The sequence below is a fragment of the Melanerpes formicivorus genome, unplaced genomic scaffold (assembly GCF_026170545.1).
Source record: "Melanerpes formicivorus ecotype bairdi unplaced genomic scaffold, bMelFor1.0.p_v2 SCAF_7, whole genome shotgun sequence".
NCBI lineage: Eukaryota > Metazoa > Chordata > Aves > Piciformes > Picidae > Melanerpes > Melanerpes formicivorus.
Genome location: NW_027142359.1, coordinates 13,024,691 through 13,037,263, shown reverse-complemented (window position 1 = coordinate 13,037,263; position 12,573 = coordinate 13,024,691). Strand labels below are relative to the sequence as shown.

The 12,573-nt window shown below is 35.9% G+C and overlaps 1 protein-coding gene across 4 annotated transcripts in view; it reads left to right on the top strand.

Annotated features, from left to right (window-relative positions):
- Positions 1-12,573, top strand: part of ZZZ3 (zinc finger ZZ-type containing 3) — a 56,810-nt gene that overhangs the window by 16,915 nt on the left and 27,322 nt on the right. For all 4 annotated transcript variants that reach the window (XM_068141077.1, XM_068141074.1, XM_068141076.1 and 1 more), the window contains exons 2-3: positions 8,366-8,500; positions 10,348-11,906. In XM_068141077.1, coding sequence (XP_067997178.1) covers positions 10,399-11,906 — 1,508 coding nt within the window. In that variant the 5' untranslated portion in view covers positions 8,366-8,500; positions 10,348-10,398. The remainder of the gene's footprint in view (positions 1-8,365; positions 8,501-10,347; positions 11,907-12,573) is intronic.

Sequence of the window (12,573 nt, the reverse complement as noted above, 5' to 3'; positions counted from 1 at the left end):
TTTGTTTCCTGTGCCTGGGGACAATACAGCAGAAAAACTTCTAAGCTGACAGTGGCTGGTCACTGTTACTTTAAGAGCTTTTTTTAAATGCGGTTGCTAATGCACTTAAATCACCTTCAGTACTTGCCAGTTGAACCTTCAGGCATCCAAGTAGACTGAAATATGCATGAAGGTCGTCTTATTCAGAACATTTAAATACAGGCTGAACGAAGAATGAGAACATCGAACTGTAGAGGAGTGTGAAACCTTTCTGCTTAACAAGCTCAGTGTCATTTGCAAAGCGGAATTTGGAAAGAATCTAAGAATAAATTGCATAAGACATTGTTTGTAAGTGCTGATGCCAGTGGTTCTGTCAGAATGCCCAGTTACTGGGAGAAAATTTCTATCTGCTTTCAAGAACTCCTGGGGAAACAAGCTCATTCTTGGTGTAGATGATGCTGACATCGAGCTCATAGAGCAGGAATGTGCTCAAAACTGCTTTGAAAGACTATCTGCAGCGGCTAAGCTATCATGTATGGCTACATGTAGATAGTAGCAGAGAAAATGAAAATAAACACTATCATGTATGGAAGACTGGAACAAAAATTAGGAGTGGGTCTTCCTTCTACAAATGACTATTTTGAGAACTGCAGTAATGTTGAGATTCTAGAATGGAGGTATAGTAGTGAAACATTTCAACAGCTGTGGCACCTCACAGTATTTCTGCAGAAAATACACATTGCTCTGCTGGCTGTGCATCAGATTTGGCTCCATGTTACAAAGTCAGTTGCTTTATGCAATTTTGTTAATATATCAAAGTCACAGAGCACAGCCACATGAGCATTTAACAGAGCTATGACTCTTAAAAACAAGTGCCATTCATAAAGGCCAAGTCATGTACAGTTGGACTCAGTGATCTTAAGGGCCTTTTCCAACCTAATTGATTCTATGATTCTGTGGTAGCAGTATTGAAATTCAAGACTAAAGCATTTTATAAGGTAGTCCGTTGCTTTCCAGAGCCTCTAGAGTGTGAGAACACATCTGTTTGGTTACAGGATGAGTGATGCTACCTGCAGTATCAGTTTGTGTGGCAAGGGATGCCTGTAATTCGGGGATCATGAACATGCATCGCATGGGAAGATACAGCAGAGCCATAGCTAGTGAAAAATTGAGTATCTTTTGTTCATAGATGCTGGGATAGTTCTGGATTCCCTCACAGTCTCCAGTGTTTTCAGAACATGTTTTAAACATTTAGAACTATAATTTAGACCAACGGCTTCAGCTTAGACAAGAAGAACCCCTCTGTTTACTTTTATCACTAAGTAAGATTTTAACCCCTTGGCAAACTTAGCAGCTCCTCTAAAATTAGGTGGGAGTGAAGATCTTGGAAGTGTAGAAAGTTTGTAGCTTTCGTGAATGTTGGAGGATTTCTAAGGAGGATTCAATTTGAGCCCAACAATTACCTGCGTACATGATTTACTAGTAATTTGCCACACTGTCCTTGATTTTTGGAAATGGTCAAAGGGAGGAAGAAAGATGGAGGGCAAGTGGCATGTCTGGCAGAACTGGATTTCATTGAAGACTGCAAAGAGCCAGCTCATACGCTAGCAATTTTTCTGGTCTTCTTATAGAATAACATACTTATCTCCTAGGCAGAGTAAAAAAAAAAAAAAAATCAGATGGAAAATAAGTGGTTAAAACATTTTTCATTAATAGAGATAATTGGAAAAACATCCTTCCTTCTCACTTGAGTGCCTTCTTTTTTTTTTTTTTTTCTTTCTTTATTCTTTCTTTGGGGACAGAGTGGGTATTTTAAATTTTGATGGAAATCCGAGAACAAAAATATTTTAATTCTGATACAGTACTCAAAATGTTTTACAGAAATGATTACATGCCTCATGCTCCCATTTTCCAAACTCTGGTTTGGTGTTTGCCTTAATACCTATGCAACGGCACTTCTAAGCACCTTGAAAAAGCGCATGTAGAATACCTGGTTGTGTGTATGTAGCACTGCTCTATCTTACACGTCACTGCTTGTCATTATAATAGCCTTTTGAGGCTTATGTAGCTGATGCTATAATTTTGCATATAAAAATATATTAATTGGTGTGATTCAGATGCATGCCTTTGAAAATCATCTGGGCTAAATATGTATTCTATATGATACTGGATACAATGTATATGTTACAGGGTGATTCATAGGGGTACCATGCTGACAGTAGCTGTTCCAAAAGTAAATCCAAGTAGGTGTTTCCAGTGTAGAAGTCTACAAAAATGAGCAGACTGGTTAACATTGGGGCTTTTAATAAAGTAAAGGAGCCCTGGTTTTCTTTACCAGCTCCCTTTTCATCTGTAAGCCGTTAGTAGGGTTATTAATTACTTGATGATCCCTTGCAATTGCAGCCTACCTGTGGCGGGGGGGGAAGGGTCTTTTTGTGTTTGACATTTTTTGCATATTGCAACAATAACTTCATTAGGAAATGAATGATATTTTTCTGTTTATTGGTATAAACCTGTCTTTTAGCTGTAGTTAAGAGATTAAATAATGTTGGAGTCTATTCTGCTAGAATAGCATTTCAATAAATGGTTACTGTAATCAAGTCAGTGTAATTGATTTTATAATGCGCTTTGTTAAAACCTATGTAATTTAGTGGATCTCAAAGATGTTAGTCACATGTTCTGATAATCCTACACAGAAGATGTTCTTTGGGTAACTGTGAAACTATGTAACAGCTAAATGATTTCACATGAAAAAATCATATTACAGTTTAAAGTGAGACTTTCACCTAACATATAGAAGAGTAGGTGGGTAAGATGAGAAAGACACAGAATGATGATGAGTAAGTTGCATTAAGCACTATTTTTTTTTTTAATGGGTCATGAAAATGTTGTAGTCTGTATTAAGATTTCTTGGTAAATCAATTGTATTAGGTGATGGTACTTTATTAATTGATTTGTAAGTTCAGTAAAGGTGTTTAATTAAGGCTGTTGCCTTTATTCATGTTAACTACAATTTATATTAAATTATGTCACGGTAATTTATACTTTTTATTTTTTCCTAATAAGACGAAGCAGTGTGAGATGGTTTGTTGAAGTGTGGAATGTAGTTTATTGTTCCTATGGCTGTGGTACCACTTTACAAAGTTCACATCTTCACCTTTGTTTCTGGCCAAGTAATCTTTATGTCTCCTGGCAATTGTTCAGGATTTCCAGTCTGTCCCTCTTTCCAGTCAGCATTCACTCATTTTACTAGCGTAGCTGCTCTCCTAACCTATCCATTCATGCTTGGCATTTCCCTTAGCCTGCCTTCATCACAGCTCCAATGGAATTTTATTCTTAGGAAAATATTTGTCTATACCAAAGTCAAATTTCCTATTTCAAAATGTGGACGTAGAAAAACTTCTTGAATAAAGTTAGAGATGTCTTAAGCAGTAAGAGGTTTTTTTAAATAAATCCATATTTGCACCCAGAAATGACTAATTATTTTGACTGAGAATTGAGGGGAGAGGCAGCAGGAATATCAGTCTGAGGCAGGTGCTTCCATGTATGATTTCAGTGCAAAGTTGAATTTGGCCAAGATACAAGAATCTGAAAGCAGCTAAGGGTTTGTCTGTTAGGAGAAGAAATTTCAGAGAATGGCTGCTTTTCTACAGTTCTGCTTTACAGTTACACTTGTGTAATTCATATTTAATTTTGTATGAATTAACTTTGCAACCTTATCTTGGAAAGTTTGGCTGGACAAGGAGTTACACCTCCATTATATCCATCCTCCCAATAAATTTTGTTATGTAGGTAGCCCAGCAAAAGTGAGAATATCAGTGCAGTCAGCTCTTTTGATAACCTGTTCCTGACCGAAGGTATACAGAGGAACCAGATGTGCATTACTAATCACTGACATATAACTTGCAGATTTGACCTTTGTTTTGTGGGTTTTGAGACGGAGGAGTCTATGTAAGACTGTTGGAGAGCAGGAGGTTAAGCTTTAGTTTGTTTACAGACATCTTATTATTTAAATACCAGATTCGTCTTACTTACTCATCCATTACTTTTTCCTCCCCCTCCACACACCCCCTTCCCCTCCAAAAGAACTAGAAAAATATTTTCCATAAGCAGATTCTTTTGAAATTTTTTTTTTCCCTCTTATGTAAAAATGGGTTATCCTGGTATGGTCAACCCATCTATTTTAAGGAAGAAAATGAGCATATGAACATATTGAAATATTCATTCTGGTTCTTTGCCAGTTTTAGTTTTTGGTAAAGCATGTCCCTTGCTAGTTTGCTAGCTTTTAAAACCTGTTGACAATTTTTTCCTACTCTAAGTGTTTTTTTCCCCTCTTTGTTTAATCCTGTGTTCCTTATGTAAAAGATAAATATAAGTAGTCCCATTCTGACAAACTGTATTTTGACTGTATCTGATCCATGTGTCAGAGAAGGCTAAAATCTCAGAGTAATCCCAGACCATGGAGTTTTTTTTACTTTTATTGCATTTAAACTTTCATTATAGTTTTAAGCTGCTTAAATATCACTATTATTTCAAGTAAGATCTTTGTAATGTGTTTTGGTAGGCATTATTTCTATCTTTTGAAAATGTTGCTTATTTTGATTTAATGTAAAATCAGAAAAATATAGTGTCTTCTCCAGAAAACTTAATTTCTTGCTAATGTAGTTATGCTAAGCTCAGTATGTGTGGGAAGAGATGCTGGCATGCTCTAGATGTGATAGACTGCTGAATATAATTTGTTGCATGGAATTCATTCCTAATTTAGTAATACCACTTTGCTAGGAAGTGTTATGTTTATATGTGGAGATAAACCAAAGTCCTGATAATTCTCTGTGCAGGTTATTTTCTGTTCAAAGGTGAAGTTCTTTTGTTTGGTTTGGGCAAATACTTCTGTAAGGGATTAGATACTGCTTACGTAATTATTTTACATGGTCTTCATTTTATGCAACAAACTCTCCATTAAAAAAAAAAATAAATATACTGTTAGAGATAACATACTGCTGCTCTGCAGAGCATTTAAGAATCACTGTTTTATACCACAGAGATACACAAGTTTTATTTATTAGTTTCAGTCATTGATGAATATTCTTTTCTTTTGAGATGCATACTTACGTAGAACTATGCATGCTTAAAATGTGGAGTCTAATTGGGTTTCTTTTCTGTGTCACTGAAGTGATGTAGTGTGGAGTGTATAGCTCATAAGAAAAAAGATCATGGTATAATGATCAGGATGCCTTTAGGCAATTAGAACACAAAAGATTATTCAAGATACCTTTGATATAATTTGTTGTGGAAAATGCAAAAACAGAAGATATAATCTTTCATGCCCACCTCCACTGAAGGGCCCTAGCATGAAGCATGTACAGAATCTTGTTAATTGTTAAAGATTGTATCCACACATGCTTAGTGTATGGATACAGTAATTGGTTAAAAAAAATTATTACATGCTCATAATAGAAGGTAATGACAAACAGGAGATTCCTGATAAATGTTATGATTTTTCTTTGTTAAACCACTTCAAAGTAGAAGACTGAATTATATAGAGAGGTTCAGGACAAACTCAGGTGTGTATCACTGGAGGCTGTCTAAAGTTAAGTAACATTTTAAGTGTTCTCAAATGCTAAAATGAATACTCTAGAGCTCCATCCTATTCTTTCATCAAATTCTGGATTGTATGTAAGATTTATAGACATTATCTGTAAGCAATCAAACTTCATTCTGACCCTGAAAAAGTTCTGTATTGATTAATATGTGACCCTTTCCTGTAAGGTTTCAGCTTCAACAGTCTCTTGCTGACTTGTTGTGTAGGTCCTTCCCCACAAGACACAAATTCATTCCTTTTTTTTTTAACTTAAAAATCTGCATTATATTCTACTTCCACTTTGAATTTTCTTTTTAGTGGGCTTTGCCAACCAGACCTTGTTGTTTCTTAGCTTTAGACTTAGAGGCTTTATTCCCATATCCTTTCTTAAATATTGATGTGGTTCCCTGAAGAGTGCCTTACACCAAAAAGCATATTTAGTTTCCCTTACTCTTGTTCCAACTCATTAATATCTTCTGAAATGAATGGCGTCACAGGATCACAGTAATTGGAAGGGACTTCTGGAGATCTTTGCGTCCAACCTCCCTGCCAGAGCAGGACCATAGAATCTGGCACAAGTTGCACAGGAACACATCCAGACAGGTCTTAAAAGTCTCCAGAGAAGGAGACTCCACAACCCCTCTGGGGAGCATACTCCAGTGCTTTGTGACCCTTACAGTCAAGAAGTTCTTCTTCATGTTGAGGTGGAACTTCCCATGCTGTAGTTAATATCCGTTGCCCTATGTCCTATCACAAGGTGCAAGTGAGCAGAGGCTGTCCCTTCCTTCTTAACACCCAGTCCTCAGATATTTATATACATTAATTAGATCCCCTCGCAGTCTTCTCTCCAGACTAAAAAGCCCCAGGTCTCTCAGCCTTTCCTCATAAGGCAGTGTTTCAGTCCCTTAATCATCCTTGTAGCCCTCTGTTAGACTCTCTCAAGTAGATTCCTGTCCCTCTTGAACTGGGATGCCCAAAACTGGATGCAGTATTCCAGATGGGGCCTCACCAGGGCAGAAAGAGGGGGTGGAGAACCTCCCTTGATCTGCTGGCCAGATTCTTCTTAATGCACCCTCAGGATCCCATTGGCTGTCTTGGCCACAAGGGCACATTGCTGTCCTATGGATAACGAAAATTATGAGATAAAATACATAAATCTTAGGAGAGACTGACATTACCATTTCAGGTGTTACATAACCTGATCTAATTAAAGATGTATCTGCTCATTTCAGGGGGGTTGGATAATATTACCTTCCTGGGTCTCTTCAAAACCGATGCATTCTATGATCGTATCTGAAATTCTGTGTTCCTAAAACAGCTTATGCAAATGTTTTTTACTTATGAACTGGTCAAGTAATTAAAAATGTTGAGATTAGGCCTCCTGCCTGCTTGACCATTATATTTTGTTTCAGGCTTTTTTCCTCTATTTTGTATTCTTATCATGGTTACTTAGCTATGGGACTTTTGTTGGAGTACATTTGGTTCTGCAAAAATCTGTCAGTGTTGGTATCTACCAATGTGTCTTTCCTGTCAGTTAAATGGATCTATAGGAAAGGCAGGGATGGGGGTCACAGGCTGAAGTCTCTTGGTATTGGAATTCCTTATAGCGTTCATCTCTCACGGTCTCTGATTCCATTCTCTTGCATTTTCAAATGGTTTTCTTTGTGGCTTTTTATTACAGCAGTTCTCCGCTGTTTGTTAAATTAAGAAATTCCACTGAATAATTGAAATCTAATTTGATTTACTTATTCTATAATAGAATTTATGACACTTCATATAACATCATTGTACATTATTGAATTTTACTGTACATAATTAATCTCTTCTCCTCTTATTTGTTTCAGTTTGTATTTTCAGTTGTCTGCTTAATGGGGAATTCATTTTCTGCTTTTACCAGTATGAAACTATAAGCAGGTTGAAAGTGAAGACAGTTTCCAAAGGCTTTCAACAGTACATACTCTAAATGTAGTAACTGTGTATAAAGAAAAATGTGGAGAAACCGGTCAGCTTGTGTTTTGCATTATGACATCAACCAAATATGAAGAAGGATTCAGTAATCACTACCTATAGTGATTTATGGTTCCCCCATAGTACTAGATGATCTTAAATTAAATGTGATTCCTGATTTGTTTTTTCAAGTAATAACTTATGGGCATTGGCACTGATGCCCAAACTCTGGAGTTATCTGAAAGTATTGTGTGGCTTTTGGATCCATAGATTTATTTTTGTCTTTCCATATGACCATTGGTTCACTTATGTTGTAAACAAGGTAGTGTACGTTGTTTTCCTTGGGTTTTAATGTGAACTCTGGAGAGATTTCACTCCTGTTGTGTAGGTGAAGGTTTTTTAGGGATTTGGAGCCAGTAAGTTTTGAGTTCTGCTCATTTGATTAAAATTAAATAGTAGAAATCATTGGTTTCACTCTATCTAATTATAAAATATATTTGACAGTGCATTTCAGAATTCATTAATTGTAGCAGTATCTTTGACTATTTGTTTTCTTGTGTCTCTTCAAATGTTTTCTCAAGGTTGAACAACCTAACACGTGACTCTGTTGTGAATTCATTTGCTTGCACATCCTTACTGTGGTACAGAGAATCACTTAAATAACCAAGAAAGATACTTCTCATTTGAAACCTAAATTAGCATGTTGCATTCTTAATTACTTTATAGCATACTGTTTATGTACAGGACACTTGTAAAATGGGTAATTGCTTCTTTAAAAAGCTTAATCTATATATCCTGTTGCATTCTTCCTTTTAAATGAAATAATTTAAATTGATGCTTTTATCTCTTTCTCAACAGTTTTCAAAGTCATGTTAGTAAAAAAGCATTTGGATTACATCATGAATATCAGCAATGGTGATTAAGGTTGAGTGGCACATTAAGAGTCTGCTGTATGAAATGTCTGAAGTTTATATTTCTTCTAATTTTACAATGGTAAGTTTATGTTTTGTGCTGAGTAAATAATAACTTTATAAACTATACAGAGTATTTCTTTAGAAAGTAGCATACCAGCAAATCAGTAAAAGTTTCAGTCTTCCATATTACTTCTAATCTCTATTGAGTTTGGCAGTGGTTGCTTACCACCAGAATTTGGTTTGATTTGTTTTATTAGTATCCATTTGCAATGTCAATTCCTCACCCTTAATGTGTGTTAGCCTTACTTACAGCAGCTGAGGTGAAATGGAGTATATAATTGACCCTGTTTCTCTTGTGTGAGTTCAACCCCAAAATGGATCACTCTTCAGAAGTTACTGAGCTTATCTGTAAAATGGGACAATACACAGGCAACTTTATCCATGTGAAAAATTGGTATAAACAATCATTACTTCCGAGTGAACATAATAGAATTTAGTATGGTACAAGTTCTTTACCTGTATCTCCAGGAACAAAAACCATGTTATTTTTCCAGGCATCCATGTAAGGCAAGTAGGAATAGCTAACAAGCAAGAGGCAACATAAATGCAACACAGTTTTGAGAATGTCTGAAACTCCCACTTTGTAATTTGTTTGTTGCCCAAAATGCTATGCTATCTTAGACAGTTACATCTAGAACTATTCGAAGGAATACTTTAAGTTACTTTCATTAAGAAATACTACATCCTTTATGAATAGCTAAAGCGACAACATAGTAATTACTGTTAATTGTCAAACAAAATTGTATCTCTTAGGAGGTGTACTGGTCTTGTTTCATGCTCTCTATTCTGCTCTAGGACCATCTGACACCTAAATAGTAGATTTGTGAGAGGTTTTGCTGTTTTTTTATCTCTTTGCTGAATATCAGAAACGCCCATTGAAATAATTTTCCTCCATTTGTCATTTTTAACCTTCCTAAATAACATGGAAAATATTTGATTCCATTGTTAAAATTTTAGGTCTTTGTATGTTAGTTGAACACATTTGTGTAATCTGGAATTTGGGTAGATTATGCCATTGTATACAAATGTGAATCTATTCATTATCTTGGATATCACAACATGTTTGTGGTGACACACAGTTCAACACAATGAATTTTTAAAGATGAAATTAACAGAAGGATAAAGTCAAACTGATTTTTATTAAAAATGTATCAAATGACATTGGGCAAACTAACTACTCCTGCATTTCATCCTGAAGTCTGAAATAAAGACACTCTGAAAGGGAATGTTTTAAACATAGCTTTGAATCTGAATTTACTTAAATGCAATATAACTAACTGGTTTTTACTGGTGTGGTTTATTTTTTTAATCCCCTGATAAATTACAATTGCAGTTCTGTTATTTGTGAGCAGTTTGGTTTTACGTTAAGGAGCCATTGAGCAACCAAATACAATTTTAATCGCTTTTGCCTCAGTATGAGAAACCATGTAACTGGAAACTGTGGGATATCAAGAATTTGATTTTATACCTTTCATTTGATCAGACAGACTTAAATTGTAGTACCAATACATTATATTACATGTATAGTATATGAAAATAGTGTATTTTATTAACTGGAGCCTAACTGAAGCATTCTAACCTTACATAGTGCATAAATATGAACAACATTCACACACAAGCACTAAAGCTAGAACAACTGCTAATGCCATATAGTCTCCTTTTTGGCTTAGATGGAAAACTGTTTCAATGCCCTAAAGAACTAAAACAGAAAGAAGTCATATTAATTTATTGCATAGGCATTTTCAGTTTTATGGTAGGTACATTTGTAACAATATATTTTTCAGATTTGCTTTGTCTTTTAAGTGTTTTAAAGTATTTCTAAATATTTTTCTTCTGACTGTTTTGTTTGTTTGCTTTATTTTAAAGGTTTCCCAATGAGTGGATCACAATGAACCTACTTTAGGGACTTGCCATAGTATGGCTACTTCTCGATCTACTCGTGTTACAAGATCTACAGTGGGTTTAAATGGTTTAGATGAAAACTTTTGTGGTAGAACTTTAAGAAACCGTAGTATTGCTCATCCAGAGGAAGTTTCACCCCATCCTCCAATACGATCAAGGTCACCAAAGAAGAGGCCAGAGTCTGTGCAAATTCAGAAGGGAAGTAACGGTGGAAGAACTACTGATTTGAAACAGCAGAGTGCCCGGGAATCATGGGTAAGCCCTAGAAAGAGAGGGCTGTCTACTTCAGAAAAAGATAATGTTGATAAACAAACTGTGGAAAATTGTGAAAAAAAACAAGCAGAATCTGTTTCGCCAGTTTTGAAAAGAATTAAGCGCTGTCTGCGTTCAGAGGCGCCCAACAGTTCAGAAGAAGACTTGCCTAATAAAACAGAGAAGGAACCATTGGAGCATAAAAGCTTAGTGTCGGACAATGATGCAGTCTCCACGGGGACTAAGCGAGCTTGTCGATGTCTTATATTGGATGATTGTGACAAAAGGGAGGTTAAAAAGGTGAATGTCGGTGCAGAAGGATTTAATAATTCTGCAATAGTCGACGAGGTCGCAGACTATCAGACTGTCAATGGAGTTGGTGAGAGAGACGCTAATTCTCTTAACTGTGATGACTGTCAGCTTGATGGGAACACTAAGCAAAACAGTGCTGGTTCCTGTATGCTCAAGGACAAAACAGTAGCAGAAAATGGAAACTCATTTGCCCATTCTTCATTGTTGCTTAGTAGCAGCAAGGAGGACAGTGTTGTAGACCATTATGTGCCTTGCACAAACTCTCAAGAACAGGTAAAGTTAGAGGACCACAAAATAATAAATGACTGCTTGCCTGAGGAGCATGCTAATCAGGCACATGAGCCAGCTACAGGGTCCTTTTCTGAGATCCAGTCATCTTTGTTAAGGGATTCGGAGGAGGAGGTAGATGTCGTAGGAGATAGTAGTGCCTCTAAGGAACAGTGTGCTGAAAACACCAATAGCAACCCGAATACTCATGACAGTACATCAATCTCAGGTGAACCTGAACCACATTCTTCAGTGCTTGACTGTGTTTCAGCTCAAATGACATCTATGTCGGAACTTCAAGAACACAGATATACTCTGAGAACTTCACCACGAAGGGCTGCACCTGCCAGAAGTAGCCCTACTAAAAATAACTCTCCTTGTAGAGAAAATGGACAGGTTGAGGAAAATAATCTTAGTCCCACTGAAAAGAATGTACCTGTAGGTATTAATAATATCAACGGATCTCCCAAAAAGTCTGAAGAAATTAAACAGAATGAAAAAGAGAGAAACTGTAATACGGGAGATCATGGGAGTGATGGACTAAGAAAGCCTCTTTCTGAGGCTAGGCTTGTTGCTGGATATGTATCATCTGCCAAAGAGAGTGCCAACATCCACACTGCAGAGGATGATGAGGAAGAGCCCGATGTGTATTACTTTGAATCAGATCATGTGGCATTGAAACACAACAAAGAGTATGTGTAACTATGGTAACCATGAATTCTGCTTTTGTTTCTTATAAAAAATATATAAATTAATACATACTGAAACTACTTTCACAAAAAATTCAGTGCTTTAGAATTTTCATACTCTTTAGTCTTCATTTTTGCTCCTCATTTCTACATAAAAAAAAAATTAAACTCTATTTTATATGCAGCATGGTACAGCAATGTGGTTTATACATTTCTAGTAACATGAATTCTTTAGCCAGAGCATGTTGTGTTTTCTTTTGTTTTAAATAAACCAGATATGGTTTATTTAAATTATAACCCTTAATTAGGGTTCAGTTATTTATCAGCATACCCAACAGGCATAGCACATATAGCTTATGAAATTATCATTAAGTTTTACATAAAACTTAAGGTTAGATAGCTGTTTTGAGAATGTCATGGGAATAGCTTATCATTATTGTATTAATGAAGTAAATTGATCCAGTGCAGCCGTTTGAGAATTTTCCCTAGAGTAGATTAAGTCTACTACACTGGTGTTTAATATTCACTAAATGTAAATATATATGTATATTCTAAATATGATTAGAAAAAAACAGTAAGTTGTTTTATATTTCTCATCTGAATGTCTTGTTAGTAGTACTGTAGTAATCATACATTCATGGTCACTATGAAAAGAGGATCTTGAAACAAA